This window comes from Mauremys mutica, chromosome 7 (genome assembly GCF_020497125.1).
Source record: "Mauremys mutica isolate MM-2020 ecotype Southern chromosome 7, ASM2049712v1, whole genome shotgun sequence".
Taxonomy (NCBI): Eukaryota; Metazoa; Chordata; order Testudines; family Geoemydidae; genus Mauremys; species Mauremys mutica.
This window is the reverse complement of record NC_059078.1, coordinates 47,882,877-47,903,276: the sequence shown is the minus strand read 5'-3', so window position 1 is coordinate 47,903,276 and position 20,400 is coordinate 47,882,877. Positions and strand designations below refer to the sequence as shown.

Below are 20,400 nucleotides of genomic sequence, written 5' to 3'. Positions count from 1 at the left end.
GCCGGACAAACTCACTGCACCCCACACGTGTCTTACGGGCACTTATCCACAAAGAGGAACGTGGAAGGGATCTACACAAGGCTGGTAACTTGTCAAGAGTGAGAATCTTTGTGAGATGTGTGCATGGGTAATATTGAAGGAATAATGTATTTACCTTAAAAGCCTGCTTTACATAATGGCCCTTTGGGGCAAGGGGGATTTGTCACCCTGCCTAACCTGGCTGATGATGCAATGCAAGGCTCAATTGTTTAGCTTTGCACAATAGTAAGACTTTGAATGGGACACCATCAGAGGCAATGGCAAACAACTGAAATGCCTTAAAGGTAAAAAAGAAACATTACAACAGCCATTACCCATTCTGACAGGCTGTTTATAATGCTAAGTTTACTAGTTTTTGGAGGTTGTTGGGGGGGGGGCGGGGGGGGGCACAAGGTGGAAGTTTTGCATAGGGCGCAAAATATCCTTGCACTGGCCCTGATCAGGGCCCAGATGCAATTAGCATTATGATCTTGTTCCACTGCTCCAAAGGGACTTGCTCTCACTAAAGAATTACAGGGTCAATAGGGAAAGGGTCAGCATTAAGGGGCACTGGCAGAGCAGAGTGGGGGTGGAGCTGGCTTCCGACAGCATGGTTAGCATCAACGTCCTGAGCACAAAAACTGGACTGAGCGTGGATCAGTCACTGGGGACCTGCCCCTTTGGCTGCTGCTAGGGGAAACAGCACATAGACACAGCCTTGCGCGCACAGGTGTGCTTGTGCAGACACAATGCAGCAGGAATGCACTATGCAAACATCATGGCAGGCCCCTCACGCCTACACTTTGCTGGGGCAGGGAAGAGCCTCTGGTATCTCCCCAGCTCTGCTTCCCACAGAAGCCACCCAGCCCTGGAGAGCCTGAGGGGCAGGCCATGAGAGGATGCGAGAGCAGCTCCAGGTAGGCCAGGGGCGGCACTGGAGAAGTGTGTGAGGTACAGATGCCCCAGGCTCTCTCTGCAGCGCTCCCTGGAACAGAACTCCTCATGCTGGAACACCCCCTCCAGCTAGAGCCTGGGTGAAATCCTGGCTCTCCAGCTCAAGGGGAGGTTTATCATTGACTTCAAAGGGCCCAGATTTCATCCTGGGGCTCCTCAGTGCTCTTGGGTGCTCAGATACCCACAGTGGCAAATCCCCCATGCTGAGCCCCGCCCTGGCAGCTTCAGCCCTGACCCTGACCTTCAGGCATCTGCGAGCCCGAGGCTGGGCTACTGCAGCTGGTTAGACCCAGTCACCCAGGGATAGATACACCCCCAAAAAGTGCAGCAGCCTGGCTGCATAGCCCCACCACCCTGCTCTGCAACAGCTTCCCACTGAGCAGAGTCCACTTCACAGCCTGTGCCCTATAGTTCGAAGCCCTTGATGGGCCTGGCTCTGGCTGGCTGAGACAGGCCTTAGCCTCCAGGATCTGCCAGGCCAGCGACCTTCCACCGCCCAGGGGAAGCTCATCAGTGCAGATGGAGCTTTCCTGGGGGCTGGCCCTAGACTCTGGAAATTGCCTGTGTAGGAGATCAGACCGGGCCCGGGTTCAGAACTCAATGCACAGCTCAGACAGAGGCCATGCTAGCACTGCAGAGTTAACTCGGGTCAGCTACGCCCTCTCGAGTTAGCCTGGCTCGAGCAAGAGCCGCCATGCCCAGAGCAACTGCAAGTGGAGCTAACACGAGCTACAGCCCATCCCACCGGAGTTCTGGGTTCATGGGTGTGGACGGCACTCGCTGTGGAACAACCCTCAAGGGACAACTCGAGTTACCTGCAGCGAAGATGAGCCCGTGGCTTCCCCTCAGTCAGATCTTCCCACAGATGCCCAGAGCTCCGAGCCAATCCAGCTCCTTCCCCACCAGGCCAGCGAGGAAGAGCGAGATAGATCGTTATTGTTCTCTCGCCTAGCAATTACTGCCTCGGTGCAGGATACTATGGTGATGGCAGCCATATAAGTAGCCAGATTAGATAAGGGAATATGTCTCTTTAGTTTACTTTGCACAAATTAACCGTTCAGACCCGGACTTGGAGATTTGCGATGAGTGTATCAGCCCCGCTCCACTTCCCTGCTCTTGTTTCTGGCCCCCCAATTCCTCCTCCTGTTCCTCTCAGCACCCGCTGATCCCATGTCCCATTGCCCCCCTCATACTTCTCCCAGCACCAGTGTTTCTAACGGGCCCCCCCGGCCTCCTCCCTGTTCCTGCCTTTCCATCCGTGGGAGAGACCAGATAACAACCTTCCCCGAGCCTGGCTGGCAGGTGCCTGGGAAGCTGCACAGGGATCCTGATCAGCAGCTGCTCCCTGCCCTGATCTCCTCACCCACAGCCACCACAGCATGTCTCCTGGGTAGGGCACCCCCATCCCTAAAGGCCAGCCCACACCTCCTGAGGCCACTGTGCAGGGTGAGCGGATCTCCCTGGGGGGGGGGATCTGTGACAGGCCCCGTTTCCTAGGCCTCTCAAAAAGGGGAGGGGAGTCCCTTGATCTTCTCCCTCTGCTGGAATCTCCCAGACAAGAGCTCCGGGAGTAAGAGCAAGCCAAAGCGATGTGCCCATGCCAGCCCCTGGATCCGACCCCCGCTGAGTTCTCCAGCGCCAGAGTGACACATGGGGGAAAGCTGATTGTAATCCGCACACACTTTTATTTACACTAACAGAAGGCCTCGGAGAGCCCTGCTGCTCGCAGACTCCAGCACTCGAGAGTCCCCTCTGGAGCCCCAACAGAGGCTGCTGGGAGTTTAACTGGCTATGGCAGCTGCGCCCCAGCCCCCTCCTCTGGGCAGCATGGCTCAGGGACTCCGAGTGCAGGAGCCATGCATTTCATGGCATGTCAGAGAGCATCACTCCCAGGCCCGTGGGACCCAGGGATCCTGAGCCAGCAGGCAACAGAGGTGCTCCCGCAGCCAGCTCACTGAGCACTGTCATCTCACCCTGTCGCAGGTCGCACCCCGGGGCATCGTCGCCATCGGCACAGCTGGCCACGGTCTTCTGGAGCTGGAGGGGTGCCGGGCCTGCGGGAAAGCACCTCAGAGGCGGAGCTGGAGCAGGTAGCGGATCTGACACTGGCTCTCCTGGTAGATCAGGTACTCGCTCTGGCTGAAGTAGGAGTCCTGGTACTTGGCCATGGGGATGGGCTTCCCCTGCGGCACCAGCACCTTCTTGCCCTCGACCATCAGCTCCCGGTCACAAGCAGGGTCTGGGGAGGGTGGGACATGGAAGGGTGGCACAAGGAAGGGGTTAGCGCATGGGACTGGGCCAGGAACTGCCAGTACCAGGCTGTGCGAGACCCCCACTTCTCCCATCTCCAAACCCCAACTCTCCACCATCCCCCCCCCCATCTCCAAATCCCCGCCATCTGTCATGCCCCCCCCATTGCCAGCACCTCCAGCCTGCTCCCATTCTGAATCCCCACCCCCTCCACCTGCCCACAGGCGGGTGGCAGCCCCCAGTGGGGAGGGCAGATCGGGGAGCGCACTCACCTGGCTCAGTCCGACCACAGGCGATTACGCTCTCATACCCCGGGGGGGCCTTGCGCAATGATGGGTCGTCCTGGGTGATCCGATACTCCTTGCCTAGGGCCACCTCGTTGAGGAACATGATCCCGACCCCCTGGGAGGTGCAGCTCACTGGAGAGGGGAAGACCGGCCTGTGCTGCTGAAGCTGGCTGCAAGGCCCATTCCCACGCCTGGCTTGGCTGCCAAGCTGGCACAGCCTGCCCCGTAGCGCTCCTCAGAGCTGGCAGCAGCACACTGCCCTGGCTGGTTCTGCTCCTTTGCCCTGCCCTGACTGTGAGCGGGGACAGCACTCACTGCACCCCCAGTGCTTCCAATCACCCCTCTGCTGTGGCCTATTAAAGCCACCTGGAAAGCCAGGGAGCCCTGCTCCCCAAAGCCAGGAGCTCTCCTCTGCCAAGAGGAGGGGGAAGCTGCTCTCCTCGCTTCACTCTCCCTTAGACTAACCTCTCGCTCGCACCCCTGTCTGTGCCGTCCCACCACCCAGGTGTGTCAGACTCAGCCCTGCAACACCTGGCACTGCCAGCAGGGCCGCACCATCCAGGAGGCGCAGGCCTGGGGCAGGAGAGGGAAAGGGGGCCCTGAGAATGTAATGCCATGGGCTTCCCACCGGCCCTAGACAGATACTCGCCTTGCAGAGGCTGCCAGCGTCTCCTCTTGCCCGGAGGGGATATGAGAGGGGTGGGGGTGGCTGGGAGAGCGCCCCAGGCTGGGCAGCTGTGGGCCTTACCGTATCCCATCGACTTGCCGTTCTCGGAGGCGAAGTAAAGCCCCTTGCCCACACGCCCGCCGGAGTGCGGCATGATGCGCAGGCCGCTCTTGAGGATGGCGGCGACGACGGCCACGTTGGTGCCATGCCACAGCAGGCGCCGGTTCTCCAGGTGGTCGTGAGCCTTGAAGCGCTCACTCTGCGGAGCCGGACAGGGCAGTCCTCAGCTCCAGACAGAGCGGGGGCTCAACGTCTGCAAATGCTTCGCACCCCCAGCCAACACCACCCATAACCTCACTGATGCAGAAGGAATCTCAGCGCTGGGGGACGGGGCTGGATCCACAGCCCTGCAGCCAACAGGACTGATGCGGGCAGCAGCGAGAGCAGTATCCGCTTCCCCCACTGCTGTCCTGGGGGAGGCAGCTGAGGGGCCTGAGGGCAGCTGAAGCTCCGAGCCCCTGTAGCCTTCAGCCTCTGCCCAGGCTGCCAGAGGCCCCCTTCGCCCGTTGCCAGCACCAGTTCCGAGCCGCTGACATCAGCCACGCTGACCGCCCTGGGCAAGGCCGGACTCCCTCTGCTGCACCCATGAGGGCCGGCTGACGAGACCTGCCCTGAGCACAGTTAAATGGTCGACGCTGAACCCAGGCAGAGCAGCTGGAAGCTGCTGGAGTTGAGCCCATGTTGCAATTGCTGCACAGCCAGGGCACCGCTGGCTCTTGGGGCCTGACACAGAGCTGGGCGCCGCATCCAGCAGCTGTTTGTGCCCAGGGGGAGCTGCGGGGTGCCGAACTCTCCCGCACCTGGCTAACGAGCGAGGGCCCATGGACACATGCACCCGTGAGCGGCAGGACACTAGTGCTCTCACCTCTCCCTCCCTCTTCACCTTCCAGACGTTCAGGATCTTGACCTTCCGGTGGCTCACCCCAGTCTTCTCTACGTAGGTCTGGATCACCTGTGGGGGAGACCAGAGTGATCGGGGGGCACCTGGGGCAAGACCGGGCAACAGCAGTCCTCTGCTCACCCCCTCAGTGCCGGCCCCCCATCCCTCCTGACCTGGCTACCACAGAGGTCCACACTGGGGGCTCTGGGCTTGGGACCCGTCCCACAGGAGCAGGTTTCTCTGCTTGGTGCTGGAGAAACCTCTGACATGATGACACCTGAAAACATTCACTCCCTCCACACCCAGAACCGCCCCGTTCCCAACACCTCCAGCAGCTCCAGCTCAGACCCACAAGTTCACCAGACCTGGGCTCCCCCCCGGCCCTGTCAGCTCCATTAGCGGAACCCCTCAATGCCCTGGAGGGACTAACCCCTGGGGAGAGAGGCCAATTCACCTACACCAGGCTCCTCCCTGGCTCTCACCCCAGCTTGGAGAGCCCACCAGTGCTGAGATAGCCTGGGGGTTGTAGGGGGAGGGGCACACACATCCCTCCTGGTGGGCCCTGGAGGAAGCAGCTTCCTTTCCATACCAGACAAGTGCCATGCAGGAGGCGGGGTTGGCACTGTACAGACCAAGATGGAAGTACCGACGGAAGGACCCCATGTCCCCAGGCGCTCCCTCAGGGAAGTGACAGCCCACAACCCCCTCTCACACTGGGCTAGTGACCCCCACCCCCCACATCGCTCTCCTGCCCAAGCTGCTGCCTCCACCAGGCCACCTGGCGTGCACCAGCCCCTCCAGACCTGGTAATCCTCCAACGCCGGGTCCACCAGGGTGAGCTCACACTTCAGAAGCTCATAGTCCTTGTCCAGCGGGTGAGGCACTTCCTCCACCTTCACCTCCTCTTCCTCCTCCTCTTTCTTCTGCGCCTGCATGCTTTGGGCCAGTTCAATGTCTGCCAGCACCTACCAAGGCAGAGAGCCGGGCCGATGGGAAGGGTGGGCCACTTTAACCCCTTAGTAGCCCTGGAAGCTCCTTGCCCGTCCTGTCCAGAGATGGCACGGCCAAGGGTGGGCATGACCCCAGCTGAGGTTTGTATGCCCTGCTGTCCTTCGCAGCATGGCCTCAGCCTGCCCAGAGGCTCCCCAAGGGGGTCTGATTTTACACCCCTGGGGAAGGAGAGGCCCTTTCGCCCGCAGCACTCATGGGAGTTTGGATGCACACGGCCCACACATTCTTCAGTGGGCCACCCTGCTGGGGCAGTGGTGGGCAGCGCCGTGCCCCCTAACCCGCTGGGCTCCCAGGCGAGCGCCAGACATGCCAACAAGGAGATGCCGCAGACTCCGGGTGGCTATTTCTCTGTGCAGGGCTGGGCCTCTTCCCCCTCTCACAGGGCACTCCGGCCCCGTTCTAGAACCGAGGAAGCAAATGGCACAGTACCACCCCACCTCACCACCACGGCAACAGCAGGGGTGATGGTGGTGGCTTCCCCAAGCGCTGTCCTGGAGCACAGACTCCTTCCCCCAGCCAGGAGGTGGTGCTGCGCTGCTGGCCCCAGGGAAATCCCGCCAGCCTCAGCCCAGGGCCAGGGGGAGGGAGAACATTCCCATCTGGGAGACTGGGCAGGCAGCAGGAAAGCTGCGAGGAAGGGAGGCCTGGCCCCGGCACTGGGGGACCCGCCCTGGCCAGCAGGAGAATCCAGCACAGTGCAGACCCAGCCCAATTGCCGCGGGCAGGACCCTTACCAGCAGCATGTCCTTCTTGGCCTGGACGATCTCCTGCGTGTTGATGGGAGGGGGCCTAGCGCGGCCGAAGCTGTGGGGGATGATGGTGTAGAAGCGGGACGACAGCTCCTCCAGCTGCCTGCAGGACAGCGGCTGCTCCTGCAGAGCCGTCTCAATGGCCTCCAGGGCCTCAAAGCCCTTGGCGATCTGCTGCTTGCTCAGCTTCCCCAGCGGCATCTTCTTCACGTCTGGGGCAGGCAGACAGGCATGGGGAGGGGAGACGAGCAATGGATGGCTCAGCTGGCTGCCAGCAGGGGCACCTGCATCCCCCCCAGACCTAAGCGTGACCCCTTCTCCTCGGGGGCCCCAGGGCAATCCCTCAGAGAGACCCTGAGCTCATACAAGCCTCTCCCCCATCCCTCAGGGCAGTGGTTTCTCTGCACGCCTGCAGCAGCCCTCTGCCTCACACCCAGCCCCAGCCATGGGTCATCATCACAGGCACCTTCCTCTGGACAATGAGGAGCGAGCAGGATGTCAGTTCGATTCCTTTCTACCCTAACCTGCAGCACCCCTTTATTCCAGCTGGGGCTCCCCACACAGCTCTGCCAATGCCTCTCAGTCCTGATCTGCAGCCGCCCTGCCAATGTCCCTGCATCCTGCCCTGCAGCCCCTGCTATCCAAGCCCCAAGCGCCCCACAGCCCTGCCAGTGCCCTCCAGCCTGCCCTGCAGCCCCCTGCTATCCCAGCCCCAAGCCCCCCACAGCTCTGCCAGTGCCCTCCAGCCTGCCCTGCAGCCCCCTGCTATCCCAGCCCCAAGCCCCCCACAGCTCTGCCAGTGCCCTCCAGCCTGCCCTGCAGCCCCCTGCTATCCCAGCCCCAAGCCCCCCACAGCGGGGCCGACGGTGCGGGGGGGTGGGCTGCCTCCCCCCTGCATCCCCCAAGGGCCCCGCTCCCCACTGTACCGATATTCATGGTCTGCATGGCCTCTTTGAACATGTCATTGCTGAAGATGAGTGAGACCAACTCCTGGGTGGCCTTGTCCAGGCTGCAGGGCAGTGTCCTCTGCTTGGAGCGCTTCCCTCCATCCACGCTGTCCACCTGGGGGAGGGGAGAGGAAAGCTCCAGCTCAGACAGGAGGGGCTCCCCCCCCCCATAGGACATTCCCACCCACCACCAGATCTGCTGCAGGGAAAAGGCCCCCCAGAGCCAACAGAACCAGCAATGGATCCCCCCAGCCCTGCCCAGCCACCCCTCCCCATGGAAGTTTGTCTCCAGCGGGGAGCTGCCCTGCGGGGGTGAACTGGGGCCGTCATCTGAAGCAGAACATGTCACTTTGCCGCCTTTGGGCCAAACCCCGAGACCCTCACTCACTCTCATGGAGGCAAAGCTCCCACCAGCTCCCGTCGCGCTCTCAGGCAGCAGCGGGATACATACCCCTGCATTGCAACTGCGCAGCCAGGAGGGGGGCTGCCTTCCCTGCTCCAAAAGGGGCCGTGCCAGCCCCTCAGCCCCATGGCACATATCTCCCTAGCTGCCTCGGGAAAATTCCTGTTTCCCTGGCTCCATGTGGGGGCAGCCTCGCTTATCCCGGGGCTCCCCGGTCACTCACCTTCACGGTCACCTCCTGCTCCTCCTCAGCCCCATGCTGCACCTCGATCAGGGTGTACTTGCCAGGGTGGGCCACAAAGTTCTCCCGCTCAGCCCAGCTGTTCTTGGTCTTCTCCCGGAACTTCTTCTCAAAGTCCTTCTTGGCGGCTTCCAGGGAAGGGAAGGTGCTGAGCTTTGACTGTCCCACCTCCCCCTAGGAAGGGAAGAAACCCGCAGCAGGGTCAGGCTTGGTGCCCCGCTCCTGTACTCACTGCTCATCTTCCCCTTCAACTCAGGGCTCCAGCTGGCCTCTACAGTGCAGCTGCAGGCGCCTTCACACAGGTGCGGCCTGTGGAAACTACAGGCCCCAGCATGCAATTCTCCATTTGATAAAGGCAACAAGGCTGCACTGCATGCTGGGTAGTCTCCACAGGCAGCATGTATCCTTCTGGGACATGAATCCACTTAACTAAGCTTCCCAGCTAAGCCTGACTCTGACGCTTCTGCATGCCCAGTTTTGCCAAGCCACCCAAAATGTCACACTCATATTCCAATCCCAGGGTAGGGTTATTCTGGCTAGCCTGGGTAAATCAGATGAGGGACATTACAGATAGAGGTGGATTTTCCTGCCAAAGTACAATGCCGTCTGCTAGTTTTTTGCCCGGGGCAATGGATGGGAAGAAGTGTTTACTTAACAGTGGTTTCCCCCTGCTTTGCCAAGTGCCCATGGCCCCTGAAAGCAGGGCCGCCCAGAGGGGGGGGCAAAGGGGGCAATTTGCCCGGGGCCCTGGGCTCCGCAGGGGCCCCCCAAGAGAACAGCGGAGGCTCCCACCTCCGCCCCTCTCCTGGAGCCTCAGCGCATCAAGCGCCGAGTCTCCGCCGGGGCCCCTGAGCCCCGCCCCGCTCAGAGCCGCGTGGTGAGGGGGCGGGGCTGGGAGCTCCAGGCTGAGCTCAGCTGCCTCCGCTCGGCCCGGAGCTCCCAGCCCCGCCCCCTCACCACACGGCTCTGAGCGGGACGGAGCTCAGGCCCCGCCGGCCACACGCTGCAGCTGTTCCGGCGAGGCGCTGAGACTCCGGGTGAGGAGGGAGCCGGGGGTAAGAGGCTGGGGCTGGGGCCGGGGCGGGGGGGGAAAGCGGCCCCCTGCCGAAGCACAGCCTGGTCTTCGGCGGCGGGGGGCCCCTTCCGTTCCGGGACCCGCCGCCGAAGTGCCCCGAAGACCCGCGGCGGGGACCCCCCCCCCCGCCGAATTACCGCCGAAGACCGGGCTGCGCTTCGGCGGCGGGTCCCGCTTCGGCGGTAATTCGGCGGCGGGGGAGCCCCCGCCGCGGGTCTTCGGGGCACTTCGGCGGCGGGTCCCGGAACGGAAGGGCCCCCCACCGCTGAAGACCCCGGGCCCCCGGAATCCTCTGGGCGGCCCTGCCTGCAAGAATAGCCACAAAGAGGAAAGCAGCAGGCAAGAGAACCATGTTGGGAGCAGGCGGCTCCTATCTGGACCAGGAGAGCAAGAGACTCGATTCCATAAGATGATCTAATCTGGCCTACACCTAATACCAGCTGGTCTCCCCAAAAGGGGCAGGAAGTTGCCCTGTCTGTCACGCCGTCACTACGGGCTACCGGAGCCTTGTTTGCCTGGAAGTTAAAGCTACACCAGCTGCACCTGGCACTGTGTAAAGCAAATTAGGGCAGGGACAGCCCTAGAGCTCCTGGGACCTTGTCAGTGAGGCACCGGGCTGGGCTGTCCCTCGCCTGGCTCAGGAGTTTGCGAGGCTCGGCCTCCCTGGGAGCATCTAGCAGAGATCTGAGTCACCAGGGCTCAGGGCACTGAGGCTAACAGCCCTGGTGCTAACACTAGCTTCTGCTGGGACTGTCTCCCCATGACACTGACATCAGGGGAGTTCCGAGAACCTGAGGAAGCGGGTTGAGACTGACACCTAGTGGTCAGGGAGGGAATCTCACTATAGCAGCCAATGTTAATCACCTGTTTACACAGCAGTGTCCATCCCCCAACGTGCTGGGCACTGCACGCACAGCGAGATAGCCCCTGCAGAGCTCACAGCTTGACAAGTCCCTCCTGGAGAGGGAGCCAGACACCCCCATCGGCACCTCTCGGGGGGACATGCCCGGTGGCTTCAGCCCCCCTTTCCCTGGCCTGTCCGGAGGGAGAGGGAAGGGTGTGCTGTACCCTCCCTGAGTCTCCCCAAGGAGACTTTTGTGGGGTCAGCCACCTCCAGTACCCAAGGGGGTGAGGGCAGGGGGAAAAGAATAGCATGTGGGTCTGTGCAGCCACACAAATAAACAAACAAATGCCAGCAAGTAAAGGATGTAATTTAAACACCCAGCTTCTGCACAGGAGGGCGGTGCAGGTGCCGTGTCTAACCGCCCTGGATTTATCTTACTGCCATGTCCCCTAGGATGGGCGGCCCTGGCTGGGCCTTGGCCTCATAGCAGCAGAGGTAGCTCCTATAACAACGCCCCCTGGTGGCTGCCAGAGGGAGATACTGGCCCAGCTGTGCCGGTGGCTGGCCGGGGCGCAGGGTACTCACCACACGACCCCAGCGGTTCCAGCAGCTGTAGCTGCCATTGTGAGCGATGAGCTGGATGATGTAGAACTTGTTGTTGTTGTTTCCGATGTTGGTCTGGTTCAACATGCAGTCGTAATCCTCATGGATCTATCCAACACACCACAGGGGAGCAGTGAACATGAGTGTCCCCTCAAGCAGGGATGGCTACACGACTGCTCCGGGACAGCCTGTGCTGGGGTCAAACAGAGAGGGGCTCCCTTGGGCCGGGATCCCTGGGACTGTCCTGTGGAGCAGCATTAGTAACGGGGTCTGCAGTGGGTCAGACAGGGAGGGGATCCCTCCGGCCGGGATCTCTGGGACTGTCCTGTGGGGCAGCGTTAGCTGATGGGGTCTGGTGGGAAGAGGTCTCTTTCAGCTCTGCCTAGGGCTGGGAGGCCAGAGTGCTTTACAGCTCCCAGGGACCGAGTCCTTGCAGCTCTGCCGCAACCCCCCGAACTGCCTTCTCTCCCAGGGTTCAGGCAGCGGGCTCTCCGAGCACCAGCATTTAGCCTCAGGGCCGGGCAAATGGGCCCACGGCACTGTAGTCAGGGGGGCACCATAAGGGACTCGGGCTCCCGCTAGCTGGCTGTGGCTGGACTCCTCTCTTCTCTGGCCTCTCCCTCGAACTGGGCTGGCTGGCTTCTCCCTGACCTCGACTCCCTAGCTCCCCCCCTCACTCGCTCCTCAGCCCCCGGGGCTCCAGCTCTGCCCCAGCCCCAGGGAGCCCAGAGCAGCGCCACCAAGGCTGGTGGGGGGGGGGGGGGGACATGAGTGGGGGGGAGGAGGGAGCTGGGCAGAGCAGGGGGGAAAGGAGGGGAGACTTAAAGTGACAGTGCACTCGCTGTCTCTCAAACTTCCCTAACACACACACACACAGGTTCTCAAACCCACATACACAGTTTCTCAAAGTCCCCCCAACACAGATTGTGTGTGTGTGTCAGTCTCACAACCCCGAGACACACACACAGGCTCTCTCTCTCTCTCACACACACACACTTATATTGTTGTTGTTATTACTGGCTTAGTACTTCCTGTCAAAATGCTTGCGGTGAGCCAGGAGTGGCTAGGGGCTGCAGGACGACTATGGGCTCTGGCAAGATGCAGCCCTCATGTGACAGCGTAAAGCCTGCCTTGAGCCACAGGCCAAGCGCCAGGCACCACAAGCCACCACAGCAGCACAGAAGTAAGTGTAGCAATACACCATATACCATGCCACCCTTACTTCTGTGCTTCTGCTGACAGTGGCCTAGGAATCTGCTAGTTGTAGCAGTTTACTCATTGTGACGTTATCTGATTAAAACATGACCATGTAGATCGTTGCAACCACTGTTATATATTTGCAACAAATCTTGTACAAAATGTGGCATGTAAGATGTCTATGAAAAGGTTATGATTTGCTGAATATGTTTATGCTAGGTGTATGCATGCATCATTTTTGTATTTGAAGTTTTAGTATTGGCTCTATATCTGTATTTCAAATGTTTGCTCCTGGAGTAACAAGGTAGCCAGCACATCCTGAAGGGACGGGTGGTCAAAGTAAGTGTCTCATCAAGGGGCACTTAACTCACAATGGACCATGGGAGACGCTCATCTACACTGAATGGACCTTCCTGTGGACATTCCATATGAAGTGTTGGTAATGGCCTGGAGGTAATGGGAGCCCATAGGAGCCAAGGGTAATGGTGGGAGGAGGAGGCACCAAAATACAAGTTCGCCCAAACCATTTTCACTAAGGCCGGTCCTGGGGCCGGGTGACATGGGAAGGTGTCTCCTCTCTCTCCAGGGGACCCTGCTGCCTGAGCCTCACTCATACCTGGGCATCGCTGCCATTGCTCAGCTGGCAGGCAGAGTCGATCTTGGCTTTGAGCTTCTCCTTGGGAGCGGTCTTCAGCGCCTCCACGGTGGAGCGGACGCTGTCCTCCTCTGGCTCCTGCTTCACCTTCTTGCCCTGGGTCTGGGCCTTGGCAGGCGCCTTGCGTTTGGGGGCCATTGCTCCCCTGCAGCAATGGCCACCCTGCTGCAATAAGAATTAGGGCCTCCGTCAGAGTCACTTATGTCCTGCAGAGGCAGGACGGAGGGCGAGGGGGGCGTTCTCTGCCACAGGCCAGCAGCCTGCTCAATTCCCAGGATTATCTCAAAGCTATACAAGGAGTGGGTGAACACCAAGAGCTCTTCAGGACTGGGTCCAGGGACGACGGCTAGTCTTGTGCTTATGGCACCTGGAGACCTGGGTTCTGCTCCCAGCCCTGCCACTGACTTGGTGTGTGAGCTGGTGCAAGTCACTTCACGCTCCTTTACACCTCAGCTTCCCCACCCATAAAGTGGGGATAATAATCGTTCCCCAGCTCGAAGAGGGGGATATGCGAGGCTTCATCTCACTAGTGTGTGTTAAGTGCATGGAGATCCTTAGATGGAAGATACTTTGCAATAGTCTACAAAAGCTGCCATGGAAATGTCCCAAGCTCAGGCGCCCTCACGTTTCCAGTGCTAGCACAGCTGGACTATACTGAGGCTTTCCCCAACCCTTCCACTGGAGACCTCACAGGACAACTCCCCATATCTGCTTAGCAAAACCTCCCTCCTTTCCCCACCCTAGCCCACTAGCCCCATGCACGCCAAGAAAGCGCAAGCCCCCCCAGCTGTTACTGTTCATTTTGGAGCACTGGGAAGTGTGATGAGCATACAAGGAACAAGCCAAGCCACAGCCACTGTCCCAAAGAACTTACAGTCCAAGGCCCAGGGGCTGGGTCAGAGGGGATGTGACTAGTGAGGACCATGCAGCACTGAAGTGGTTGAGGAAGGACGAGGATTATGAGTGGCAGAGGCAACCAAAGAGGAAGAAGGGGAAACCACTGACCCTCAGAGGATGTTTGGTTAGTCTGGGCTCAGTCCTTGGTCCATACAGAGCAGTCTGTCTTTCCCAAATGCTGACAGGAGAAAGAATAGGAGTACTTGTTCGCAGATACAGACTAACACGGCTACTACTCTGAAAACTGACAGGAGACCAGCTCAACGAATGAAATACCTGTCTAGTGCCCTGTGTCGGTCAACGGATACGTCCAGCTAATCCACTTGTAATCATCTGACGGTGGCTGCCGGCCCAGAGAGCGTGCTGCTGGGGTGGGGTGGGGGGGAGTTTAGTCTACTGCACTCTGGGGCAGGCTGGTGAATATGTGTTTCCAGCACTCTCCTGCAGAGCCTAAGTCCTGGACTGCATCCCAGGCTTTGCTGTTCCTCTCCTGCCCCATGGGAGATATCCAACCAGAGTGAGAGGAGGGGCAGCAAAAGCCTGACTGTCACCAGGTCCCTGATTCGGCTGTATTTGTAGCATGGGTGGGTCTTTACTCCTTGGGAGAGAGGTGGTGATCAGAGGCTCTGACTCGTTGATGTGAGATCTCTGCTTAAGGGAAGGCCCTGTCTGAACTGGAGTAGGAACCAAGTTTGAAACTCTCTAAACTCTCTGTTTAAACACAGATCTGGCAAAGCCAGTTTCTAGCACTGTTCACCTGGCCATTGTGGGCAAATGGTCTGGCATTCTGAACAATCAAACCAGGTCTTTCAGGCTCAGCACAGCCAAGGAGGAACGAGTTTTGCTGGATCCTTATTTAAATGTCCCCTTACCTTTGTTTGAGTCCAGCCTGGTGATCTGACCGCACAAGCACACACTCCAAGTGAACCACACCCAATCAAATCCAGACAGCTCCAGCCAAGCTGACATCAATGGGGATTTCATACTCAACCCCCTGGGTTAAACCTGCAGACTTCACTCAGCGTCCAGCTGCGATGTGGCAAAAAGCAGTGTGATGGGATTATGCAGCAACACAAAGCATGTTGTGTTAGGATGTACTGGCACAACAAGTGTGTCCTACACAACACGCAGCTGAAAGAGACAGCCTCTTGGCTGGCTGGAAGAGCGCCCCCTTTGGGTGACCATGACACACAGGTTTCCTTGGTGACTGGTTGCTGATTGAGGAATTTTTAAGGAGTGGGAGAAGTGGTGTCACAGATATGTCAGTTTTCTGCAATATCCCTGGGAGATCTCAATTAACTAAGTTTGAGGCTCTTTGGGGCCCACTGTATTACTAATACATTAACCATTCATTTGAGGGCCCAGATTGTACATAACTTCTTGGGGGGGGGGGGAAGATGCGAGACCTGGGGGTTCACAGAACTATAGTGAACAATGGGCCAGACAAGAATGGACTATGGAACAAAACGTGTTAAGTGGTTTTCATGGGGAAAAGCTACGGGGAGCTGAATGCAAATTCCCCACGTCCAGCTATACATAGAATATCAGGGTTGGAAGGGACCTCAGGAGGTCATCTAGTCCAACCCCCTGCTTAAAGCAGGGCCAATCCCCAACTAAATCATCCCAGCCAGGGCTTTCTCAAGCCTGACCTTAAAAACCTCTAAGGAAGGAGATTCCACCACCTCCCTAGGTAACCCATTCCAGTGCTTCACCACCCTCCTAGTGAAAAAGTTTTTCCTAATATCCAACCTAAAGCTCCCCCACTGCAACTTGAGACCATTACTCCTTGTTCTGTCATCTGGTACCACTGAGAACAGTCTAGAACCATCCTCTTTGGAACCCCCTTTCGGGTAGTTGAAAGCAGCTATCAAATCCCCCTCCCCCTTCTTCTCTTCTGCAGACTTAACAATCCCAGTTCCCTCAGCCTCTCCTAAGTCATGTGCTCCAGCCCCCTAATCATTTTTGTTGCCCTCTGCTGGACTGTTTCCAATTTGTCCACATCCTTCTTGTAGTGTGGGGCCCCAAACTGGACACAGTACTCTAGATGAGGCCTCACCATTGTCTAATAGAGGGGAATGATCACATCCCTCCATCTGCTGACAATGCGCCTATTTATACAGCCCAAAATGCCGTTAGTGTGCCCTTGTTGCCAAGAAGGCTGTTGACTCATATCCAGCTTCTCGTCCACTGTAACCCCTAGGTCCTTTTCTGCAGAACTGCTTCCTAGCCATTCGGTCCCTAGTCTGTAGCAGTGCATGGGATTCTTCCATCCTAAGTGCAGGCTCTGCACTTGTCCTTGTTGAACCTCATCAGGTTTCTTTTGGCCCAGTCCTCTAATTTGTCATGGTCCCTCTGTATCCTATCCCTACCCTCCAGTGTATCTACCACTCCTTCCAGTTTAGTGTTATCTGCAAACTTGCTGATGGTGCAGTCCAAGCCATCTTCCAGATTATTAATGAAGATATTGAACAAAACCGGCCCCAGGACCGACCCTTGGGGCACTCTGCTTGAAACCGGCTGCCAACTAGACATGGAGCCATTGATCACTACCCGTTGAGCCTGACGATCTAGCCAGCTTTCTATCCACCTTATAGTCCATTCATCCAGCTCATACTTCTTTAACTTGCTGGCAAGAATACTGTGGGAGACCGTATCAAAAGCTTTGCTAAAATGAAGGAATAACACATCCACTGCTTTCCCCTCATCCACAGACCCAGTTATCTCCTCATAGAAGGCAATTAGGTTAGTCAGGCATGACTTGCCCTTGGTGAATCCATGCTGACTGTTCCTGATCACTTTCCTCTCCTCTAAGTGCTTCAGAATTGATTCCTTGAGGACCTGCTCCATGATTTTTCCAGGGACTGAGGTGAGGCTGACTGGCCTGTAGTTCCCCGGATCCTCCTTCTTCCCTTTTTTAAAGATGGGCACTACATTAGCCTTTTTCCAGTCATCTGGGACCTCCCCCATTTGCCATGAGTTTTCAAAGATAACTGGCCTTTTGAAACTACACCCTGAGGTGTGAGCCATTGCCTGCTGATTACTTATTACTTGAGGCCAAGATCAAAGGCTCAAGCTGTATAAAGAAAGAGCCAGGACTATTCCTGATGGTTCTGAATCTGAGCTGGTTATGAACTCATAGCCACACTAAAAATCCAGCTGTGGAGTTTGAAGGACTGACATGTCCCAGGGCCAGAGGCTGACCTGTGGTAAGGCTTTTAGCATATAGGTAGGTTCTTTTAATGTTATTAATATATTTCTCTGTAATGCGTTCACCTTAAGAATAAATGTGCTTGCTTAGAAAGAGCTGGGTGGTAACTCATAACTGCAGGCCATTCACGATCGCTGGAGAGAAAGCGAAGTGTCGACACTAGTCTGTTTAGGCAGTCTGGCTCGCACAGTGTAGGCAGGAAACTGAAGTCTTAAAGATCCCCACTCAGGAGGGAGAGAGATGCAGGTCTCTGTCCAAGAGAGGTGACAGCTGAGAAGCCTCTGGTGGACCACAAAGGGGGAAAAACAGGGGCAGTAGCCCTGAACAGGGACAAATGTGTTGTGCTCTAGTGTGCTTTTTAAGATGCCCAAAGAAAGCATAACATTTTTTCAAATTTCTTTGCTCCTCTATTTTTTAGATTATTACTACTACTACAGCTTAGTTCTTAGATAGCAGGCAGGTCTAGCCTACTCTGGAAGACTCTATGGACCACTGAAAAACTGAAATTATAACATCACAGACACCAAAAGAGTGAAATCTAATGAACTGGGAAGGGAAAGCATTTTTATTAACACTGTTTAAAACACTGGTATTTTATTTTAACTCTATTGAATTCAAACACCTACTAAACACTTTGGAGAAAAGCTCTCTTGGTTAAAGACTGACCTTTTAGTCCACACAAGCAGCCGCCAAGGAGTCCTCCAGTAAAGCCAGAGAAGACTAGGCTTGCCATGCCTAATATTTCTAAGGCAAGAAACCCCCAAACCTTCCAACCTTCCAAGCCTCCTGTAAGCAGAAAGCAGGGTGGGTGGGAGGGAGGGCACAAATCTATATGTGGCAGGTCATCTTTAAAATGTAAAGTGAAGGGGTTTATGGGTAGATGATCTTTTTTGCCCCCCTATTCTGGGAAAGAGGCAGAAAAAGCAGCTCAAACACAACCTCTCCCTTGGGACCAAGAGAGAAATGTAATACACCCAGCCAAGTGGCAAGCACTGGTTGCACTTCTCCACTTAAGCTTTGTTTGCATACCCTGGCACAAAGTAACACAATGCCAGCAGCAGACCTCAAACCAAAGGGGAACCTGGGTTGGAAGAATCACCCGATTTATTCCAGGTGTCCAAGTAACATAAGCCAAGAGCAGGATACAGAAAACAAGGACCAAACAGGAAGGAAATATGGCTGGGCAGAAGAATTCTGGGCAGAGATTGCACAGCTCAGTCTCTAGTGATAATATCCCCACTAATGGGCAATGAAGACTTGAACCTACATACTCCATGAATATGAGATTCACGGGACTCCAGAGAGACATGGCTGTACTGTATGGACTGTACAGCAATACCCATAGAGCAGAATGCCCCAGAATCTCGCCAGGCTCAGTGCAAGACCTAACCCTTTTGGGGGGGTGGGGGGGCATCACCTCCATAACTGTGGTGCCTGAGTAGGCAGGCAGCAGCCCTGCAGAGGCAAAGAGCAAACAAGCAACATAAACAAGGGAGGGGTGGAGAATGGGGCCTTTCCAGACATTTCTGTGCACAGCGAAGCAATGGGAGCTTTGGAGAGGCGGAGATGGAGCAGGGGGAGCGCTAGAGTTACCCAGGGGTTTGTTGGTCCTGAGCTAGGATATCTTTGAGGAGGAGGAATTCGGCAGGCAGGGAAGGCCCAGCACCGCAGTTCCAGTCCCAAAATTAATCATGCTTCAGATCAATCCCAGCAGCCACGGCCTGAAGGCAGCAGATTGTGTGCCCTGCCCTTGAGGCCCCTCAGGGCTTTAACGGCAAGGGACAGACTCACAGGGCAGCTGCAGGCTCCACTCAGCTGCTTTTCAACTGCCCTCTGGCCTGCTGGGGAAACAGAGGTGCACTCACCTGCCTGGAGCTCCTTCACAGACTGGGGGGCCTAGGGCTGCTCCTCGCGGCCGGCCTCAGCGGAGGAATGCAAAGGGGACAAGTTTAGACAAGCCGGAGCTGGCACAGCCGCCTGCTCTTTCCACTCTTTCTGCCATTCTCCTCCTCCCCGTGACCTCAGCCTTTCTACTGCAAAGCAACTCCCCTTGTGGGAGAGGAGCCAGCTTAGCCCAGGGGAAGGAAGAAGTGAGCCGGCAGCCTCACGTTGCACTGTCAGTGCCAGGACTAATGTCTGCTCGCAGATTGCCTGGCATGGGCTCTGTGCTGCGTGGGCTCAGGGGAACTGGAGGGGAGTTGCTAGGAGAGAGAGACAGCAGTGAGAAACTCCCGCCCCTTCCTAGAAAGGAGGACACGGGGGTAGCTCTCAGCCAGGCCAGCACATTCCAGCCTGGAGGCGCTCAGACCTGTTCCTGTTGGAACAATATGGTCAGAACAAGCCTCTTTCCCTGCAGAAATTCTGAGCTGGGTGCAGCTGCAGGGGTGAGAACCACTGAGCTAAACAGCAGCAGGGAAGGGGGACAGTGAGGGCTAGTGGCTAGGGCACATGCTCAGTCCAGGGGGTAAATCCTCCAGTGGAGCTGTGGCAATTTACACCAGCTGAAGGTTTGCCCCCAGGGTTTATTTTCTAGCTGCCCCTCATTTTTTTTAAGTGACTCTGGGCAAGTAACACCAGCTGTGCCTCCCTGCCAAACCGGGATACCAGCACCCATCAGCTCCACACAGCGCAGTGAGCCGTGTGGATGAATGGCATCACAGAAGGACACCATGAATTCCGCCGCCTGACATCTCAGTCCCTCAGTGAGGTGGGAACTTCAAGGCCCAACTGGGACCAGTTTAGATGCTACTGTTCCCAAGTCTGAACTCTGCTAGAATCTAGTGGCCTTTGGCCCAGGTCCTGCAAGGTGCTGAGCACCCCACACCGCTCAACTCAACTGGAGTCATGACTGCTCAGCACCCCCTGGGGCAGGCCCTGTCTGCTCACCCTCCCCGTTCTGCCCCACGGGTCTGCCAAACCCCCAAAGAGTCCAGATCTAAACAGCACCCCCCAAAGCCACCACCCCACACAGGGACCCCAGCTCCAATGCTGCCACCTGCTACTGCACCTGCACCAAGGTCCCCAACACCACCACTCCACAATGACACAGATCACTACCCCCAGGGCCAGGCCCAGGAGCGGGCCCAGCCCCTCCCCTGAAACTAGCCCCAAGGCTCCCCCCAGCCAGCCCCAGGGCCCAAGTCCTCCCCCCAAACTAGCCCCCCAACCAGCCCCTCCCCTAACCAGCCCCAAGCCCTCCCCCTCCCAAACGAGCCCCAGCGCCCAGCCTCTCTCCCCAAACTAGCCCCGGGGCTCCCGCCCCGAGCCCGGCCACCCCAGCGCAGCGCAGCGCCCCCTCGTGGCACACTCACCTCACACAACCCCCGCCTTAGAAGAGCGCACTACGCATACGCAAAACGAAACCGGCTGCGGAACAAGCCCTGTTTACAGGCAGCTCAGCTCACCAACAGGAGACGGGGGGAGGGGGCAGCGGAAGATTTGTCCAATAGGAGGG

The 20,400-nt window shown here is 57.5% G+C and overlaps 1 protein-coding gene across 4 annotated transcripts; it reads right to left on the bottom strand.

The window, feature by feature from the left end:
- Positions 1–2,637: 2,637 nt before the first annotated feature.
- Positions 2,638–20,349, bottom strand: PARP3 (poly(ADP-ribose) polymerase family member 3). 4 transcript variants are annotated; one of them, XM_045023995.1, is made up of 12 exons: positions 20,258–20,347; positions 18,812–18,866; positions 12,803–13,006; positions 10,972–11,097; positions 8,450–8,641; positions 7,803–7,938; positions 6,862–7,088; positions 5,920–6,081; positions 5,102–5,188; positions 4,258–4,435; positions 3,495–3,641; positions 2,638–3,211 (listed from the first exon to the last, which is right to left on the bottom strand). In XM_045023995.1, the coding sequence occupies exons 3-12, from the start codon at positions 12,977–12,979 to the stop codon at positions 3,042–3,044; spliced, it is 1,602 nt and encodes a 533-aa protein (XP_044879930.1). In that variant the 5' UTR covers positions 12,980–13,006; positions 18,812–18,866; positions 20,258–20,347; the 3' UTR covers positions 2,638–3,041. The 4 variants fall into 4 exon arrangements, with proteins under 4 accessions (XP_044879930.1, XP_044879931.1, XP_044879932.1 ...); XM_045023996.1 differs by lacking the exon at positions 20,258–20,347 and adding an exon at positions 13,847–13,916 and having other exon boundaries at positions 18,812–18,858; XM_045023997.1 differs by lacking the exon at positions 18,812–18,866 and having other exon boundaries at positions 20,258–20,349.
- Positions 20,350–20,400: the final 51 nt, after the last annotated feature.

Excerpts from the sequence above, each read along its gene's own strand:
- PARP3 (XM_045023997.1), bottom strand. The coding sequence starts at position 12,979 with ATGGCCCCCAAACGCAAGGCGCCTGCCAAGGCCCAGACCCAGGGCAAG. Across the intron at positions 4,436-5,101 it reads AGGTGAAGAGGGAGGGAGAG|AGTGAGCGCTTCAAGGCTCA; the intron begins GTGAGAGCACTA and ends CCGGCTCCGCAG. Across the intron at positions 3,212-3,494 it reads CTGTGGTCGGACTGAGCCAG|ACCCTGCTTGTGACCGGGAG; the intron begins GTGAGTGCGCTC and ends CACCCTCCCCAG.